Source organism: Elephantulus edwardii, unplaced genomic scaffold, assembly GCF_000299155.1.
Source record: "Elephantulus edwardii isolate Elephantulus edwardi_28Jun2011 unplaced genomic scaffold, EleEdw1.0 scaffold00074, whole genome shotgun sequence".
Lineage (NCBI taxonomy): Eukaryota > Metazoa > Chordata > Mammalia > Macroscelidea > Macroscelididae > Elephantulus > Elephantulus edwardii.
In genome coordinates this window covers 14,901,392-14,922,367 of record NW_006399824.1, presented here as the reverse complement: position 1 = coordinate 14,922,367, position 20,976 = coordinate 14,901,392, and the positions used below count along the sequence as shown (strand labels likewise).

Here is a 20,976-nt window from a genome sequence, read left to right as displayed (position 1 = left end):
AAAAAATAGGGCAGGGTTCATAGTTACTGGGTAACAGGCGACTCTGTGGCACATATCATCAGCAACAACATCGAATTTTGAGGGTTGTACTGCATGTACAGATTAATTTAAGGATTGTTGATACTTAATAGTACTCAGAATTATTACCATTGAGTCAGAACTAACTCGTGGCTCACTCTCCAGCAGGTTGCTGGAGGCTGTAAATTTCATGGGAAGAGGCTGTCCATCTTTCTCTGGTGGAATCACTATTGTATTCAAACTGCCAGTGGCGTACCACCTTTGGGTTAACAGCACAAATTTCTATGGCCTAAACTTCGTTCCTCATTTTCAAGTTTCCTACCTCTAGTATCTATTGTCTTATTGCCTGTACTTAGAAAGTAATGTATTAATGATAGCTTTTGTCATTCACAAATACAAAAGATTTTATTGTCTTTACTTTTACATATAGACCTTTAATTCATCTGGTTTTATTTCTATGTATTGCATGAGATAGAAATATAACTTTATTTTTTCCATCTGGATGCAAAAATTTTCCAACATCATTTGTTAAATGGCTTAGCCTTTCCTCATTATTTTGAAATGTCACTTTAATCATATTCTAAATAGATCTCTGTTTTGTTTTTGCTGTTAAGCTAAGTCTTTAAAACTTAAAATGAAATTAATTACAGTAGAAAACAAAGACAACAGAAGCAGACAAAAAAAGACATCAAGAAAAAGTTGTACACAAACTATTTAATATATCTAGTTAAATATAAATCTTCTTAAAATAGCATAAATATAAATAATTCAGAAAAAATACGCAAAACTCTCATATGAAAGAGTCAAAAGACAGAAAGTCATACAAAACAGGTTTGTAATAAATGATTGTTCAAACATTGTTTAGAGTTACTAGCATCATATGAAGGTATTTGAAACCTCAAAGCTGTAAACATTCTCCAATTATTTGGTTTTAATCTAAATCAGAGGACTCAAAGCAAAGTAGAGTGTTGATCAAGTAAAAAGCAGGCCTGAAGTTGGGAAAAAAGTAACAGTCCCTTTTTTCCTTGTAACTCAAGTTTCTGTGCTTTCTTATTTATATTTCTGAGATTCTATACTATTTTTAAACTTCCCATTTTTTGGCATTGGAGTAGAGCAAAGTTAGCCTTTTGAATTTTCTTTTTAAACAAGAAGAGCTGGTTAAGATTCATTGAGATGGAATGCCAAAAAGGGTGAGTCCATGTTCAACCCCGAAACCTGGTAGAAAATTCTAAAGGGTCTGTACCCATATACCTGCATGCAAGGCTTTGGAACATTTCTATCAAATAACAATAACCTGTATTACAATTGTCCATTCCAAAATCTGTTGGCCATACTTAGTCCTGCAAAGTTTAGAATGCTACTACAGGTTATGATAACTACAACAAAGCCAATGGATAAAACTAGCTTGTAAAGTTACTCATTTTAGAATATGAACAAGAATGAGGAATATAAATCTTCATTTTCTTCTGTCATAAATTTTAATAAAAATGGGCAGAATAATCAAATACAAAGGTAGTTCACTAATTTTACCACTGGATAATATAGAAAGATGGTTAAGAAAATGCATTTCTACATACTACTATTAAAAGAAAAGAGTACCTTGTGTTTCTCACAAGCAAAATTGTATTTCTAAGAATTACATTTGCATAGAAAAAACCTGATAAATAACAATATCAATAACGATAGCAAGAGCACCAACAACTGCAAATGAACCCCTTTGTCCTGGAGTTGAGGATCTGTGCGCTCCATGGCTGTGAGGGTGCTGGAGAGGTAAGATCTAACACAGATTATCTGAATCATCTCTCTTGTTATAAATAAAGCATGAGCAAGTCCACAAGATGTCAGCACACTGGAGCTGATTCATGTCTTAGTCACTTACATAGCAAACCCCTACAATGAAAGCATGCAATTAACTGGAAAAAAACCACACAAACCAACCCCAACCCAAACCCCAAAAACTTTTGATCTCAGCTCTGGTGGATACAACCTGGACTTAGGAGTTCATAAAATCAACTAAACAAATACAGATTGACTTGTGCCCCCCACTCCCCACTTTATAAATATCCAGTCCAAGGGTGTAGGAGTATTGGCAATCAGGTTAACAAATGCTGCCCTTAGCTGATTTTCCTGGAAAATCTTGCAGAACATGTGTGGGCTTTTGCCACCATCAATTGCCAAGATGGGGCTGGACACTTCTTGACTTGCTGGCACTGTTAGGAAAGCAAGTCCCTGGATAGACTTTCTACTTTCCAGGCTTCAGAAGAGTGCTAATTACAAAATACTTAAACGCTAAAAACTCATTCATGAAGCCAAGCCAAGTCTCAGATTTGGAAGCATTTAAAAATATCCTCGCAACAGTTGTACTACTTTATACTTTATCTATTTTTAGAGGCTCAGTGTTTGTTTTACTGGAAGAGAAAAAAAATTAAAACATGAAAATATGCCATGAGCAAAACCGCAATAATAAGCTGCACATACATGTTTGTAGGGGAAAATATTCAACATCAAACAGTTGACATGAAAACAGATTCTGCTGAGAAATTTTTATAAATAGCACTTATTACTTTGATTTCAATGCTAAGCATTTAAATAGAATGCCCTTAAAAGTTGTCAAGTCCTTTACTACACATAAATATCATTTTCTGACTTTAAACATTCACACACTTATTACAGAAAATTAAAAATGTATCCCATTTCTTTCATGTATAATTTCACAAACACTGTGTTGCTTAAATTAGAAAAATAAGAAAGGAATGGAAATATACATGATTACAAGGCTTAAACTAATCATTGGAATATACATGCTTCTCTGTATAAAAACAAAGAATTTGTCTTTGAAACTTTCATCAAATATTTGGAGGAGTTATTAGGCCACACATACAGAGATTTATCGATAAAACTGTCCCAACCAGTTGTCAACAGGCTATATCCAGTTATAGATACATATTTGGCTTTATCCCCTTTGAATATCTGAGCATTAACAACATGGAATGTATTATTATCCTTAAATCCCTAAAGAACAGTCATGAAAACGAATGGTCTAATATAATTGCTGCTGTAGAGCAGGATACATTCTCACGTTATATCTTCTAAAACAGATAAACAAAACACTTTTAAGAGACTCTGAATCACCTCCTTTTAGAAAGAATGAAAGTAGATAAAGGAATAATATGACTATTTTAATATAGTTAAAGTCTTAGTGCAGGGAATGGAAGAGAAATGTTGATTTCCACAATATCGTGGTATATTTTTATCACCCTCACCAATAAAGGGCACTTGGCCTGGTTAAAGGCTGACATAGGCCTCTGTCCCCAACACGGTCCCTGCGACCAAAAGACATCTCCAGTAGAGGCAGTTCAGGCAGAGGTACAGCTCTCCTCCTGACTGTTGGCAGGCAACAGGCATCATGGTGACACTTCAAGGGTCTAGACACATCTTTTCACGGCTTCAGGGATTCTTCTGCATCGACCCATGTAATCCACTTTAGCAATACTGAAAAAAGGGTACAATGAGGCTAAGAAAAATCCTGAGGAACACTTCAAATAATTTTCAGAATGGAAACTGTGACTCTGCTAGCCTTTCACCGATATTTGCTGCCTTGCAACCAGTTGGATGTATAATCACAATGGCTTGTTGTGGAGTCTAGGGTTCCCTAGCCAAAAGCAATAAAATTTCTGTCCGGGCATGTGCGCCATAAGAGAACACTGCATAAGTGCAGAACAATGGTTTTCCTGGGAGGGCCTGTGAAGGGATGAATAGAGTGCTCTGTGGTAAGGAAGCTGGGCAAAGGTTGTGCTGCTTCCAGCCCTCAGTGAAGATATTTTCAAGCCTCTTTTCACTTCATTTGTTCTGCATTCACTGAATGTACATTTTTTTTATGTCACAGGGACTCTGCAGACAAGATCAGACAAGGTAGCCTGACAATAGAGCCAAAGTTCAAAGCACCTATATTTTCAGGTAACAGTTACTGTTTGTCTGCATTAAATGTTTGGAGGGCATGTCACCATCACCTACTCCGAGCTTTTCACACAGTTTAAGGCAAACACATCATTTAGCTGCTGAGGAACTAAAACATCTGATACTTTTCACCTGGAAGTTGCAATGTTTGCCACTAATCAAAGCTCACTCAACTCAGGTGAAAACATTCTTCGGCTTTGGCTTAAGGTTATTTTAATTATTTTTATAAAACGTGATGTTTTTGAAAATTATTTTATGCCAAGATTTTTTTTAAAAAGTGACTGTGAGAATGATCAGAATGTCCATGTTGACAAACTTGCCACAGAATAAATAACTATGGAGTTGGGGAGCAGTCATCTGAGGTGACCGGTGAGGCCTGCAAAGGGATGGCTGAGTCCTCCTTAGAATCGTTCTCCCAGGTCCCAAGAAAGAGGCCACTCTCAGCTGGCTGACCTGAACACTCATCTTGTCTCTTGTCACTGTCTGATTGGTTTCGCAGGGAGGCCCGGACTGCCAGGGCCAGCACTACTAGGCGGTAGAGCTGTAACACAACCACCAGGAAATTCTTCACAGCAAAGAATACCAACATCTGGTTTATAACTTTAAAGTAGGTCATCAGTATGAGGCGGACAACGAGGAAAGGACCATCTTGGATGAAGACGCTGATCCCAATGTTCCACAGATCGGCACTGTACTGGCAAAAGAACAGGCTGGGGAAGCCCCTGGCCAGCACCGATGAGGGGCACTCCACATGCTGGACTGGAAGCACAAAACACACCGGTTAGTATTTAGGAAAGGCAGACATGTAACATGAAAGGAGAGGCATGAGTCTTAACAATGGGTGTTCTTCTTGTAAGGCATGACTTTGTAGTTTAACTTTGGGTGGACCGCCAGGCTGTTTAACATAATCAGTTTAATAATCAAAATGAGTAATCCCCCTCACCATTCAAAAAAAAAAAATCACACCAGAAAGGGTCAGTCCTTTAGTTTCAGGGCACTCCCACATTCTCCCAGAGCACTGTCAAAGAAACTGAAGAATACAGGAAACCCCCATGTCTGTATCTGGGTCTGCAATGCAGGGAGGAAATCGAGGCTCAGATTTAGGGAGCTGGCTCTGTCTCCTGATTCCTCCACTTTCTCACAGTGAAATGCTGGCCAAGTTACTCAATCTTGTTGGGCCTCAGTTTCCTAGCTTGAAATCTAGATAATGATAGCATATATGAGGAGAGGAACATATTCCTTGACTCATTTTCTTTCTCTGAGGATTACGCTGGATTGAAATGTTAAAAAAAACAAAAAACAACAAAACAAAAAATCAACTTAAAGTCACTGATGGTCCCTCCATCAAGTCTCTGAAACTATAAATTACAGTGTGAAGAGACTTGCCATGTTTCTCTCTCAGATCAATTGGTAAATAAGAACCATTAGAGACAGCTTTTTATCAGAGCAACATACAACACACTGTTGTTGTTATGTGCCATCAAGTCAACTTTAACTCACAGTGATCCTATGTACAACAGCTCCGAATACTGTTCTCTCTTGAGCCAATGTCATTGTCTCTGACACACTTATCCCCATTACCCCAATCACTGAGTTAATCATCTCATCCAGGGTCTTCCTCTCTTGTACTGTCATTCCACCCTTCCAACATGGTGTCCCTCTCCAAGGATTGGTCCCTCCTCACAACATGCCTGAAGTGTGTCACATGGAGCTTCAAAATCTATGCCTCCAAGAAGCAGCCTGGTTTCACCCTCTCCCGGATGAAGCTATTTCTTCTCTTAACAGTCCATGGTATATTCAATACTCTTTCCCAGGACCACAACTCAAAGGCATCAGTTCCTCTTCTATCACCCTTAGTCATTGTCCAACTCTTTGATAACAATTATTAAGACCATGGCCCGGATCAGGCACACCTTAATCTCTAGACTGACATCATTGCTTTCCAGTACTCTGGAGAGGTCCCTGACAGCAGATTTTCTCAATGCAATTTGTCTTTTTATTTTCTGGTTGCTGGTCTCAAGAGTGTTGATTGTGGAGCCAAGCAAGCTTGAAGCTGTTAACACTTTCATCTCTTCTCTGTCTATCAAGATACTTCCAGTTAGCCCAGTGGTGAGACTCTGTTTTCTTGATGCTGGGCTTCAATCTATATTAAAGGCGGCTGGTTGTATTTCATTGACTATGCAAAGGCATTTGACTGTGTGGAACACAACAAATTGTGGCTAACCTCTAGAAGAAATGGAATCCCAGAACACCTGATTGTGATTATGTGAAACTTACATCAGGACAAAGCAAGAAAACACTACAAAGTCCAAAATCAGGAAAGGTGTATGCCAAGGATGTATCCTATCTTCATAGCTTTTCAATCTACATGTGGAACAGATCATCCAAGAGGCTGGGCTCTACGAGGAGGAATATGGCATCAGGACTGGAGGAAGATTCATGAAAAACCTACAATATGCAAATTACACAACCTTGCTTGCTGAAACTGAGGAAGACCTGAGGCATCTGCTGCAGGTCATTCAATACACTAGACCACTAGAAATTGTAACTTCTCAAAATTCACATCTACCTGAAACCTCAGAATGAGGATTTCAACTAGTTAGCATGAAGTCATAGGGTGGATCCTAAGTTTAATAGCATTAGTGTACTTATAAATAGAGGCTACAGAAACCACGGCACATGGAAGAAAGAAGTCTACGTGAAGACAGAGGCAGAGACTGGAGTAATGTAGTCACAAGCCAAGAATCACCAAGGATTGCCAGTTATCCCTAAAAGCTAAGAACAGGCAAGGGAGGATTATTTTTTTTTCTTTAGAGTCTTCAGAAGGAATCCAATACCTTTATTTCAGACTTCTAGTCTCCATAAGTGGGGAAGAATAAATTTCTGTTATGTTATTCATCCAGTCTCTGGTAGTTTGTTTTATCAGTTCTAGGAAATTATGGTCAGACCATTACTTAATGTTCATAAAAGATTCTGTGAAATAGAGACTTTGAAATGTGACTTTGGTGTTGTGTGAATACCACAGAATAATGCGATACTGCTTGTTCTTTAAACAACTGAGACAAATCTCTTGCTGAGAGGAATTCATTTTTTTGTGTTTGGTCCTCCACTGTATCATCAGCAGTTTCTCCCCTTTTGCATTTTTTGTAAGCTTTGTAGCTTTCATTGAAGGTGATTCTTAAACAGGTTGAAGAGGGTTTTCTTTGTTTTTGATTGTCAAGTGTGACACGCCTAAATCACAAGAAATAGCATTTGCTCTTTTCCACTATTTAGAAATTTTGGTTTTGCTTCCAAATCAATGCTTCTCCTTTGTCTCTTGCTGCTGCCTACTCTCATTAGTATAGATTTTGCTGCATTTAGAAGCCATGATGCACTTCATGGTAATAATTTGGAATGAGAATTAAACAGAGAGATAATGTTAAACCACTCAAGGGACATGTTATACATTATAGTCAATACGCTTGTACTGCCGTCTATGGGTCAAAGCGTACAATTTATTTGGTAAATAGTTCAGATATAATGTACAGTTAAACATCATCTTGCAGTGTATCATCTGTCTCTTTGTATATAAGAGACATAAGATATAAGTATCACACATGGGAAACTACTGTGCTTAATATATTCTACCCAATGATTGGGATTCTGAATGATATTATAACAATATGGGACTATGGATACATACTTGATCAGATGTTGCACAGACAGACATGTGGTACATGACTGTAGTATAGGGATTAATTTGAATTAAGGTAGCATTCCTTGCTTCTTTCTAATTTTTAACCCTTTCTCATATATTTTGTGATAATGAGTGATTAACCTGATTAGAACATTTTCAAGGTGGAACAGAATATACTTGGCGCAGCCCCTTTGGATTGTTTTAGAAACTCCTTATTTATTTATTCAGAACATTGTGGTTCCATAGTCCATAGGGAGTTTCACTGCTAACTCCAAAGCTCCAGGGGAGGAAGGTGGACAATCTCTTCCTATGTGATTTACAACCTCAGAAAATCAATGTAGAGTAAGCCATAAGCTGGTTCTGATTGAAGCACAATGAACATTAGCAGTGAGTAGTTCTCGTTATTAGGTGCCATCAAGTCAACCATGGTTCATAGCAACCCTATGAACAACAGGTCTGAACCTTTCCCTGTCTATCCTATTCGTATGATCCCTCAAGCTCATTGTGGTAGACACTGCATCAATCCAGCTCATCAAGGGTCTTCTTTTCTTTCATTAGTCCTCTACCTTTCCCAGGATAATGTCTCTAAGGATTGGTTCCTCCTGAAAATATGCTACAGGAAGTGAAATAAAGTTTTACCATCCATGTTTCTAAGGCCTACTTTTGCTGCACTTTTTTTAAGACTGATCTTTTGGGTTTAGGTTTTTTGTCAGTTGATGGTATATTCAATATTGTTTATCAACATCACAATTCAAAGGTATTGATTCTTCTTTTGTCTGCAGCACTTACTGCAGAAGATCAAAGACCATAGCCTTCAATATGGGTTGCATCTCAACATTAAGAAAACAAAAATCCTAACCATTAAACCAATAAGGCCACATCAGTAGATGGAGAAAAGACTGAAGCTGTCAATAATTTTATTTCACTTGGACCCATAATCAGTACCCTTGGTAGCAGCAGTCAAGAAAAAAAAATAAAGTAAGTGTTGCATTGATGTGGACCTCTCCAAAATTTTAAAGAGCAAAGATGTCAGTTTAAAGACTACAGTATGCCTGATCCAAGCCATGGTATTTTCATTTGTTTCTTATGTCTCTGAAAGTTGGACAATGAATAAGGAACAACAAGGAGTAGTGTGTAGTATTGAGTATTTATTTGTCCATTCCACCATACGTATAACATATACTGGAAAAATTAAAGTGTTTATGTTCAAATTCAAACTTAATTCATGTTAAACACAGTTTTCTAATGGTGGGGAGGAAAAAAGGTCCAAATAAACTATTGTTATTTTATTTTGTTCTAATTCCTCATGGTTTTGTTTCACAGTTTACAAGGAAGAAGACTGACAATGATTAATAATTTTCTAGGAGAACAAAAGGTGGTCTAATCAACAGATGAAACTTTTAGTTTTAATTTCTAAAATATCATTTTAATTCAGGGTCAAGGGAAAGAAATAATCCTTTCATAAAAATGAAGCCACTCATTTGAAATTTTCAAACAAAGAAAATCTTCATCTATTGGAGCCTGTAAATATTCTTAGGCTGCTTTGATATGGATGGACATAATGTACTATTTGTTGGAAAATACAATAGTGATTTAGTCAGAAGTAACATTTGGTCTTTGTTTTACAAACAGCTGCATAACATTAGCACCCTGAAAGTTTACAAAATTTCTTTCTTAAGTAAAAATTTTTTTCACAAGCTATAAACCACAAAATAGGGGAGGAAGGGTAAGGATTAACAGAAAAGCAGCCAAAAGGAAAAACAGTATATAATCTATAATACCTTTTTCTAAGACATTAAGGCCAGAAAATGGCTCCCAGAGGACCCCCTGGGGGTATTGCCCGACATCTAAAGTAATTGCAGCTCATATTTTTTCATATGACCTATGGGCTGTAGGTCAAAAATCTTTGTGTATATGTGTGTGATTGTATGTGTGTGCTTGTGTTATTGGCATGCATCTGTTTATCATTATTAATTCATAATTGGGTTTTTGGTATTTCAAAAAACAAACAAAAAATGAAAACCCAGTAACTCTTTCCAGTAACTCTGGTGACAATTTTGTTTGCCAAATGTGGACACTAGGATCTGAAGTGGCCTCTGAAATCTATGGACAGATCAAAGTTAACCAAAAATAGATATGGAAAATATTAAGGAACTCTGTTCTCAAGATAATTCTCATCCTGAGGCCATCTGAATAGAGCACAATAAAAAAAGAAGTCTGATTTAGGGAAAAGGTAATTCCTAAAGCCTAGAATTTCTGCAGGATAAGGCAACATCCAGGAAAATTCCAAACCAAGTTACAGAGATCCTAGAAGTTATGAGATGCCTCCATCAGTCTTAACAGAACTTCCTGTGATGATGAAAATGTTCTATAGCTGTGCTGTCCAATATGATACATGTTAGGTCCATAAATCACCATCCGAAAAACCACTGACTCTCATATGCAAATAACAAGAGTGCTTTATGTTGCAGAACAAACCCCAGCATGCAGGGGTCTATCTTTCAATAGAAATGGTGACCCTGGGTGAGCGCACACAGCCTTTTTACAGGTTGAAATGGGGCTGTTTGTCCAGAGTAAGGTAACTGGGAACATGATTGGTGGACGAGGGGAACAGTTACATGGATCGGTTTGTGATTGGCTTGTGCCTAGGCAGTCAACAGTCACGTGTCATGTACTCACTTTCTTGTGTCACATACTCACATTTTTGTGTCATGTACGTTAAACCTCAGGATAAAGTTACTTATGCAATTTTAAACCGTACAAGGATATTTAGGCACAGATGGCTAACCTTGAGCTAAGACCCTCCCGTATCCTTGTGATTATCTTGTGGTTGCTTTCTTTCCTGACTGGCTGCCTTTTGGGAGATGAATTTTTATGGCTTGTTCCTGGAATTGGTGATTTTTTAGGGTTAGGCCCAGGTCAGGCTTAAGATGGAGGCTAGGCACAAAATGGAGTCTGTACAGTCCTCTCAATAGACATGTGGCAACTGAGGATGTGAATGTGGCTAGCTTGAATGAAGAAATTAACTTTTCATTTTGTTCAGCTTTAATTATTTTGAATTTGAAGAGCCACATGTGACTAGTGTTTACTGTGCTAGACAGTGTGACTCTAGGCCATGGCTAGTATGAAATGCCTAGAAAACAATTAGTTTCTTGTAAAATTCTGGTACTTTATTTCTTCCTTAAAGTGAGACCAATAGGACTCAAAGGAGCACCTGAAAAGATTTTTAATTTTTTATGTGGTTTTGAAGCTGTTTGCTTCCCTCTGAGATTCTAACACATGGACATGACCTTGCATACCCTCCCCCCCAAAATGGCCTTCAATATGAAAAGCTAGCTCTCAAGTGCTGGCAACTACGCAAAGGATTTTATCAGTTGCACATTATTTAGTCACCAAAAAAGCTTTAATTTAGGCACTATTATCATTGGTCCTAAACTGAGGGATGCATGCCTTCACTGTTACGCAGGAAGCTAACAAATCACTCATGATGCAACCTGTCTGACTTGAGTGTAAAACTGCTTTGATTCTTAGGTTCACCATGTACAAAAATGAAACCACTAATGAATTTCCTAAGTTGTCAATCTACTTTTGTCCCAAATTAACTGGAACTTTGATTGGCATATCAACATAATAATTCTCTCATTATCTCCTCACCTTTAACTAAAAAACTTATTGGCATGGAATGGGAACTGATTCACAGCTGACCTGCTAGCAGATTTTCAGAAGCTATAATTGCATTGGAGAAATTTGTCTCAATTTCTTCCTCAGAGAAGCCAATTATTTAAACTGCCTGCCTTTGGGTTGGCAGAGCAACTCCTTAATGACTAGGCCACCAGAAATTAGTGCAGTTAATAGTCAAGAGTTACAATTTTCTCATTCCTTGAGTAAACATCCAGACACTTACCTGCTAGGTCAAGTGGAAACTGCAGCATGCTCCAAGTCCATATAGCAAGGATGGAATAGACTAATGCAGGGCTACTCCTAGAATTCAGACAAAATTTTAAATTAGTAATGGAAATTATAATTCTGTAAAGAAAAATCTTCTCAACCCATATTTAAATATATACCAATAGATGCCTTGTGAGGTATAAAAAATATAGTGTTTATGTTAAGAAATCCATGAACATGCTACATAAGACCAAAACTAAATAATGGAGTGAAAACAAATGAAATTGATATTTTCAGCCCAAATTCAACATATCCAATTTTTGTTAATTCTGCCTAAATCATGCCATGCTCTCTGGGTTCCATTTCGCTGTCTTTTGTTTGTGCTTGGTTGATTATGGGTGAAGTTTTTTTTCTGCTCTTTATTTTTTCATTTGCACGGAAGTTTATAAATCATATTGATTTTTTTCATTCAATCATTCTTACACATTTTGTTTTATAGCAATTACAATAGAAATGTCTTTCTCTCATTGCCACTGACTCAGAACGAATTTATAGCTAACCCTCCAGTGGGTTTTCGGGAGGCTATAAATCATATGGGAGGAGACTGCTCAACTTTTTTCCATTGAACCGTTGATGGATTCAGACCTCCAGAGAGGTTCCACCTTAGAGTTAACTGTGTAACTCCCTACAGACTACATCTCAGATCTGCTTTAAAAAAGAAAAAAAAAATCATGGAAATACTACACAAGAGAAAGGCTAGGACAAAGTTAGCATTGATCTGAATATTTGGAGGGTTGATTTAAAGAAATTTCAGGGAGAAAAAAGTGGTAATTGTTCTAAGATCCTGAGACTCTAATTGAAAAGGCATCTCAAGAAAGTAGATGCTGCTCCCCAAGTAAAAACTCAGATATAACAAGGAAACTATTATCAGGTGGGGGAAACATGAGCACCAGATAAGCCCTAGAAAGGAAAGACTGTGTTTCGTTTACCACTTGCATATCAGTGCTTAGGATATGGCTTGGAAAACAAAAGGCACTCAGCATATATTTATGCAAAGAATGGACGAACATGCCCAAAAGGGCCCATTTTTCAGAAATGATACAAATGTCACAGACCTAGAAAAATTATTTCAAAGGCTAAAACCAGAAACTATTGATATTACCAAAGCACAAAGGATAATGAAATGCATGTTTTGACAAGTTTTGGTTAGTTGTGGAATAATGGATTTTGCCTCTCTCTTCCATCAAAGAGTAGTTTTTAGATTGGTTGGAGAGGCCAGAAAAACATCAAAGAGTAATTGAACTGAAGAAAATGAGATGATTGGAAGGAATAAGTCTAAATGCTTCATGTGTTGAGACTCTGAAACATTAGATCCTAAAACTTTTGTAAATGAGATTTCTAAGCTATTCCTTGTCTTGGCAGTTAATGGTAGAGAAAAGGCTGGCAACAAAAAATGAAGTTTCAGTTTTCAAAATAAAGCAGAAATGTTTATTAAACTAAAAATTTGCCTTACTATTGATTCCAAATTATACTAAGTAATTGTTTAAAAAGATTTCTTATAAGTTCTTATAAGGAGAAAAAAAATCATAAGAAATCAGGACCATTTCTGTGAGAGAATAATCATTCATTGCTGCCAAGTTGGAGCCAACTCATAGCTGACCCTCCAGTTGGTTTTCATCTCCTGGAAGGAGACTACATCTCCCATGGAGCAGCTGACTGATTCAAAGTGCCAGTCTTCCAGTGGACAGTGCAACTCCTTAACCACTTGGCCACCAGAACTTCCTACCCTAAAAATAATTACTCAAATACAATTTTTTTTGTTTTTGTTTGTGTTTTTATATGAATTTAGAATCACCAGGTAATTGTGCATACACTAGTAGTAGACATACTGTATTTGGATTTACAAAGTTTCTGAAAAATCTCCAGTGACTGTGTGTGTGTGTGTGTGTGTGTGTGTGTAAGTACTGTTAGGTGAATTCCTAGATGTCTAAATTCTTGTCTCCAAACAGAGTTCTCTAATGGATTGCTTTAGGCTCTGGCCCTGATTCTGCTGAACTTCACAATCTTTCAATGACTTGATGGAATGCTCCTCCTATGTGCATATGACATGGAGCTTGGATAAAATACCAATAAATTTCAAGGCAGTTAGAATTTTAAAAGCTCTTTACATGATATAACTGGATAACCTAGAGAGGATGGATGAGATAGAATTCTACAACAGGAGTCATGAAAAAGGCACAGAATTTCTTCTTACTATTATCTAACAGTATACCATGACTTAGCACTTACCAAAATTAAGTACAATCATAGATTGCTTCACATATCAAGTCTAGAATTTTAAAGGCAATATCTTGGCCAACTAGGCTATAACATTCCCTCTTTGCAACATGGAAGTCTATATAAAATGGGCCTTCAATAAGTGCGCAATTTAAAAAATACTACTACTTAGAGTTTTTGAGTTGATATTATGTGCTTGGCAGTCTTCTAAATACCTAAGTGCACTTTCCTACTTAATCATCTTAATAAATTTATTTTTTCAAGGGGGAAACTAAGGCTTAGAATGTTGAAGTAACTTGCTAAAAGTAACATGGTGAGTTTTACATGTTATTAACTCAAACTGAAAGCTGATTGCAAAATGTATATTTTAAAACTTTATATTCTTTTCATAGATGATTTCATTCTAGAACGTAGAGAATATATTTAAGTGTTGTGCTTAGGATTTCAAGTTGTTGTTGTTGTTGTTGTTAGGGGTCGTTGAGTAAAATTCACAACAACAGATCTGAATGCAGTCTATCCTGAGACATCTTCACAATCTCTGACATACTTGAACCTGTTGCTGCACTCACTATGTCCATCTGATGGAGGATCTTCCTTTCTGCCATGGACTTTCCACATTCCCAATCATGATGTCCCTCTCTGAGGAATATCCTCTCCTAGCAATATAGCAAAGGATGTTTTATCACCCTGCTGTGAAAGAACATTCTGAGTGCATCTTACCAAGACATATCTGTTTGATATTTTGGCAGTCCATAGGATATTCAGTACTATTCTCAAATATCACAGATTAAAGACATCAATTCAATCCTTAGTCACTGTCTACCTCTTAAATGCAGAGCAAGTGACTGAAAAGATCATGGCCTGAATCAGGTAGACCTTAATCCTAAAAATGTCATCACTGCTCCTCAATACTTTGGAAAGTTCTCTGAATGCAGGCTTTCCCAGTACAATATTTTTCTTGATCACCTAACTACTGGTACAAAGGGTGTTGATTGTGGATCCAAGCAAGATGAAGTTGTTGACAGTTCCAATATTTTCTCCATCCATGGCATGGCCTATTAGTCAAGTGGTGAGAATTTTTGTTTTCTTGATGTTGAGGAAGAAACAATCCAATCCTTATAGAAGACTGTGTTCTTTGATCTTCTGCAGCAGGCATTTCAAATCCTCCTCACTTTTAGAAAGAAAGGCTGTGTCATGAAGAAAGAAGTTCAAGCTGCACTTAAGGCATTGGCAAAAAATTAGGCCTCAGGAATTGATGGAATACTAATTGGCACGTTTTAATTAACAGATGCAGCCCTTGATATGTTTGCCTGTCTACTCTAGGAAATTTAGAGGACAGCTAGCTAGCTGATTAACCGGGAACAAAAATCCATATTTATTTCCATTCCCAAGAAAGGGGATCCAACAGAATGAGGAAATTATTTAACAGTATTAGTAATATGACATATAAGCTACTGAAAATAACCCAAAAACAGCAAGAACAGTAGAACATTGACAGAGAACTTCCAGCAGTTCAAACTTTATTTAGAAGAGGCTATGGCACCAGGGATATTATTGCTTATGTCAGATGGATCTTGGCTGAAACAGGTTACCGGAAGAAATTTTTCTGTCTTTTATTTATTATGCAAACAGCATTTAACTATCCGGATCATAAAAAATTATAGCTAGCATTGAGAAAAATGAGAATCCCAGAACACTTAACTGTGCTTATACAAAACCTATACCTAGACCAGGAGGCTCTTGTGTGAACAGAGCAAGGGAACACTGCATGGTTTAAAATTAAGAAAGTTATGCTTTACGGTTATATACTCTCTCCATGCCTATTCATTTTCCATGCTGACTAAATTTTTCAAGAAGTTGGACTCTATGTAGAAGAATGTTGTAGCATCAGGATCAGAGGAAGACTCATCAATATACCTATGTTATGCATATGACATGTTTCAAGAAGGACATTTATGAATGAAGAATTTTAAAGGGGAGAGATTATTATGGGAAGGAATGAAGAGCCATATTTTATTTTAGATGGTTCAAGAAAGTAAAAGGTTGTGATTATATTTGTAAGTTTTACTTCACTAACTTACTTATCATGACTTCAGAGGGCCAATTTAGATTCAGCTGATTGAATTTACACCAACTGCAGGAAGTTGTAAAGTAGACTCTGTGTGTCTCTGGTAGTTTGAATCCATGAGTAGCTCCACAGCAGAAAGAATGGCCAATCTCCTCCCTTTGTGATTTATAATCTCAGGAACCCAATGGAAGGCCACTCTGAATCTGAAGCAAGTGGAAGGCCATGAGCTTGAGCTTGAATCATCCACAATTCATCACAATAGAAGGAGGTCCTTTCTAGTAGAGATGTTATGCTGCGTCACACCTATTTACAGCTGATGCTCTGGTGGGTTTATCCAGACCCTAACTCACATGGGAGATGTTTGCCCATCTTTCTCTGTGGAGCAGATGGTGGATCTGAACAGTGTGTCTTTGAGTTGGCAACTACTTCCCACTAAGCCACCAGACTACTTTAAAATAAATTTAGTTGCTTGTATGGTTACCATACTAGTGAAAATAAAATGTCACACACTTTATCATTTTCCCCATGAAAGTGCAATAATCCTTTTCCTTAGCATGGTCAAATGCAGTAAGGTAATAGAAGTAATAAATAGAAGAATCAATTTTCTTTAACTAAATGGTTTCTTTTCAAACAACTGTAATGTGCTCTCCAAATTTGTAAATGACTATTACTAAAACAAAGATTCTTACCACTGGACCAATTGGCAACATCATGTTAAATGGAAAAGAGGTTGAGAGTGTTAATAATTTCACCTTGCTCGGTTCCACAGTCAACACTCTTGGTACCAGCAGCCAAGAAATAAAAAACCAAAATCTGCTGTCAGGCACCTCTCCAGAGTGCTGGAGAGCAAAGATGTCAGTCTGGAGACTAAGGTGTGCCTCATACAGGCCATGGTCTTTGCAATTACTTGCTATGCAACTGAGAGCTGGACAATAAAAAGGATGACAGAAGAAGAATTTGTGCCTTTAAGTTTTGGTGCTGGAGAAGAGTATTGAACATAGCATGGACTACCAAGAGAACAAACAGGTTTGTCCTGGAGAGGATGGAACAAGTTTCTCTTTGGGGTCAAGGATTTTGAAGCTACAGCTTACATACTTTGAATATGTTGCCCACAGGTATTAGTCCTTAGAGAAAGACATCATGCTCAGAAGGACAGAGGGACAGGACAGAAGAGGAGAGGAAGCCCCTGTATGAGATGGACTGATACAGTAAATGGGGCAATGGGGTGTATTAGAGACAGATTGGCTCACAATAGGACAGCCCTCAGAGCTATTGTGCATAGTACAGCTATGAGCCACTGATGACTCGATGGGCACATAACAGTAACTATAACAATAACAATAACTATTACCATTACTCTTCTTGGCAATGGAATTGAACTGTAGACTTACTATAATGTAGGAGTGGTTGCCATAGACTGAAAAGGTAAGCAAATCACTCTCCAACAAACTTGGAAAAATGTTCAAAAATAATAATTTCAGAGTTCTTTCAGTTAACTAAATGCAAACAAAAAACAAAGTAAAATTTATTCATGGAAAGTTAGGAAAACTTAAGGAAGGGCAGTGCAAATATCTGAATTCCTGCTCAAGGGCATCGCATATCCCCTCAGTTTACCATATGGGTGGTTTCTTTATAGAAGGCTTTGAAATAAAAACAAACAAGAGCAGAGTCCTCCTCAAGGTCAGAAAATGCTTGCTTTGTTTTGATCGGAGTGTGAAATTCCACATACAGTGGTATTGTTAGTAAATTTGGAAATATCTTTGAAAGCAAATTAGGAAAGCCCACAGTTTTACTGTGTTTGGTTTTTTATCATGATGTTGAAATTCCAGTTGGAATGAGTGGTAGGTTAATTTGAAATTTGATGGGGAGAATCTGAAAATGAGTCATCTAAGAGCTAACTAAGCCGTCCACAAGTGTCTGGTTGACTGGGAGACTGTAACCATGTGCACGAAAGACCAAAGAGAGTGTAGTAGTAATTAAATGCTGATGTAAAAAGAAAAACTTCCTGAGTTTTAAAGGTGCTGCTACCCCAGTCCTTGCACAGATCCATCATCAGAAGGTGGACATGTACAAGCTCAAAGTGTTTGATCACAACTCCTGGCCAGATCAGTAACTCACAGAGGAAGACAGGCTGAAAATAACAGGCAAGCAAAAATAGTAATAAAAATTGAGCTGAGTTACTGAATACTCACGTGTTTCTCTTTAGAGTTTTCTATTTTACCTAAGCTGTCTACTTTGAGAGCAAATATATCCATAGTATTTCCTTATTATTGGTTTTTTCCCTATAAGGTCAGTTGTGATGCTTCTTTTCCCATAATTGGTGCCTTCTGTAACTTTATTATTATTTCTTTGTTTAGATTTATTACTTTCATTTGTCTTTAAAATTATAAATTGTATTATTTCATTGATTTTTATTCTAAGTATTGTTTTCCCTTTTCTTCTCTTCTCACTTTGGATTTAATTTTATTCATCTATCACCCCTTTAGAGAGCTCTAGTGGCCCAGTGGCAAGAAGTTGTGCTGCAATCTCTAAGGTATGTGGTCCAAGGCCACCAGCCACTTCATGTGAGAAAAATGGGCAATCTCCTCCTGTGTGATTAGCTGCCTCTGAAAACCTGCCAGAGGGTCGGCTTTGGATCGGTTCTGACTCTATAGTACACAACAACAAGAACCACATTTTAGCTTCTTAAAACAGAAGATATTATTGACTTGATATTTTCCTTTATTAATAAATATTCAGTATTAGATTCTTACCTCCTATCCATTACCTTAAATCTATCCTATATTTTTTTTATTATTTTGTTTCACACAGTTATAGATATATTTCCAGTTTCCCTTTTAACTTATTCTTCAATCAATAGGCTAGTAAGAAAATAGTTGTTTAATGTTCAAATGTCTGGGAATTTCTCAAATTATTACTTTTTATTACTGATTTTTATTTTAAATCAGTTGTAGTCCGAGAATATAAATTACTTCAATACTTTTCAACTTGTGGCCTATCTTGAAAAATATCCCAAGAGTGTTTGAAAAAAAAATGTGTATTTTCCAATTGTTGGATTGAGGGCTCTATAAATGTTGGTTAGGTAAAGTTGGCTAATAGGGTTATTTCATTATCTATGTCTCGATGGTAAAAAACAACAACGTGTCTTTCTAAATTTTGTTTAGTCATCGTATTAAGTACTGAGATTGAGATAATATATTCAACTCTAACTGTTGACATTTCTCTTAAGACTGTCAGTTCTTAATGTATGGTAGTGTTTTCCTTTAGTGTATATTAATATATATTTTAAATATATATAAAAAATATATTTCTACCCAATATCTTCTTGAAATAGTAACATGTATTTCTTTATGAAATACCTCTCTTTCTCTAATGTTATGGAAGTCTATTTTGTCCCATGATTTTAGGCATTAAGGTATCTTATGGCTACTCTTTGTAAAAGATACCATTTTCTAATCTTTTTCTTTAAAACTATACCAGTATCTGTACTCTTCACTTATTGACTATATTGTTATCTGACATTTCATAGTTGTTGTTGCTCATTGTTGATTGCCATCGAGTCGAGTGTGACTCATAACGACTCTATGAAAAAAAGTTCTAATGCCTTTTCATAACTATCGTCATTTCTCCAAGGTCATAGAGTTTCCAAAGGCATGTGGTTTAGGAGGGGATGTTGCTCCTGCTTCCAAACCCGTTTTACATCTGGGGGCTCCACCAAACACTGTCCACATTAAAACCATTCTGGTATTTGATACCCTAATGGTACAAGGTACAAGCATCACTACCAACAACAACAATTCGCACACAAAGAGATTGTCCATCTTTCTCCCATGACTAGACATTTAAAAAATACAAAAAAGCAAGGAAACAGAATTAAAGGCATCTATATTACAGACACTCAAACTGTCTTTATTTACAAATACACGGTCTTTATAAAACATCCTAAGGAACCTTCACAACTTAAAATCATGTTTACAAGATCACAATCTACAAAATAATTACAAGAGATCAATCATTTTCTAAATACTAGAAACAAGTCTAAAAATTAAATCAATGTAAAACTTAGGCATTCTAGTCCTAGGCATTTATCCAAAATAAACAAAATTCAAATCCAGTCAAGAGCTTATATGTAGATATTCACAGATACATTATTCTTAATAGCAAAAATACAATGCAAAATGAAAAATAAATTACAAATGAAGCTAACTACTAGATAGGTAAGTAAAATGTGACATAGACGCTCAAAGGAATGTTGTTGATATGTGCCAATGAGTCTGAACCTAGCTGAATCTCCAGTGGATTTTAAGAGGCAGTTAACCACACAGGAGGAGACTGCCAATCTGTTCCTAAGAGCAGCTGATGGATTCCAACCAGGCGCCTTTGGTAAACGCAACTTCTTACCAGTAGACCACCAGAGTGATCAATAATTTAAAAAGAGCCAGTTACTAATACATGAAAAAACAATATAGATGAACCCTGAAATATTATGGTAAGAGAAATAAGTCAGAGACAAATATCATTTATTTTAAAAACTTCTAGAAAAGGATAAAAGCTATGTAGACAGCAAGCATATCAGTTGTTGCTAAATGATGGTGGTAGCAGTGATATTGCTGTTATTGTTTTGTATTGTCAAATTGGAACCAACTAATAGTTGACGCTCCTGTGGGCTTTCAGAGGCTATAAGCTGCAGGGAAGGATACTGCCCATCTTTCTCCTTCAAAGCAGCTGGTGGATTTTGAAACACCTGCACTTGTGGGTTGCTAGCACAACTTCTTGTTCATTGGAGCTCCCTTTGGCAGTGATAACACTGCAAACACGGAATCTGTTTGGAATGATATGAATAAACTACAGATGAATTTCGGTTATGGTTGTAAAAATCTATACATTTATTAAATATGAACAGAAAATTCCAAAAGGCTGCACGGAATAACAAAGCAAAATACTACAATGAAATGTGCGAGGAGCTAGAGTCGGAAAATCAAAAAGGCCGAACTCACTCAGCATTTCTTAAGCTCAAGGAACTGAAGAACAAATTCAAACCTAGAGTTGCTGTAATCAAGGATGTTTTGGGCAGAATATTAAATGATCCAGG

General features: G+C 36.8%; 1 protein-coding gene across 1 annotated transcript in view; it reads right to left on the bottom strand.

Moving 5' to 3' along the window:
- Positions 1-4,309: 4,309 nt before the first annotated feature.
- The window catches only part of TMEM26 (transmembrane protein 26), a 64,313-nt gene continuing 47,646 nt past the window's right edge, over positions 4,310-20,976 (bottom strand). Inside the window, exons 5-6 of the mRNA XM_006889030.1 lie at positions 11,556-11,632; positions 4,310-4,734 (exon numbers count right to left, since the gene is read on the bottom strand). Coding sequence (XP_006889092.1) covers positions 4,310-4,734; positions 11,556-11,632 — 502 coding nt within the window. The remainder of the gene's footprint in view (positions 4,735-11,555; positions 11,633-20,976) is intronic.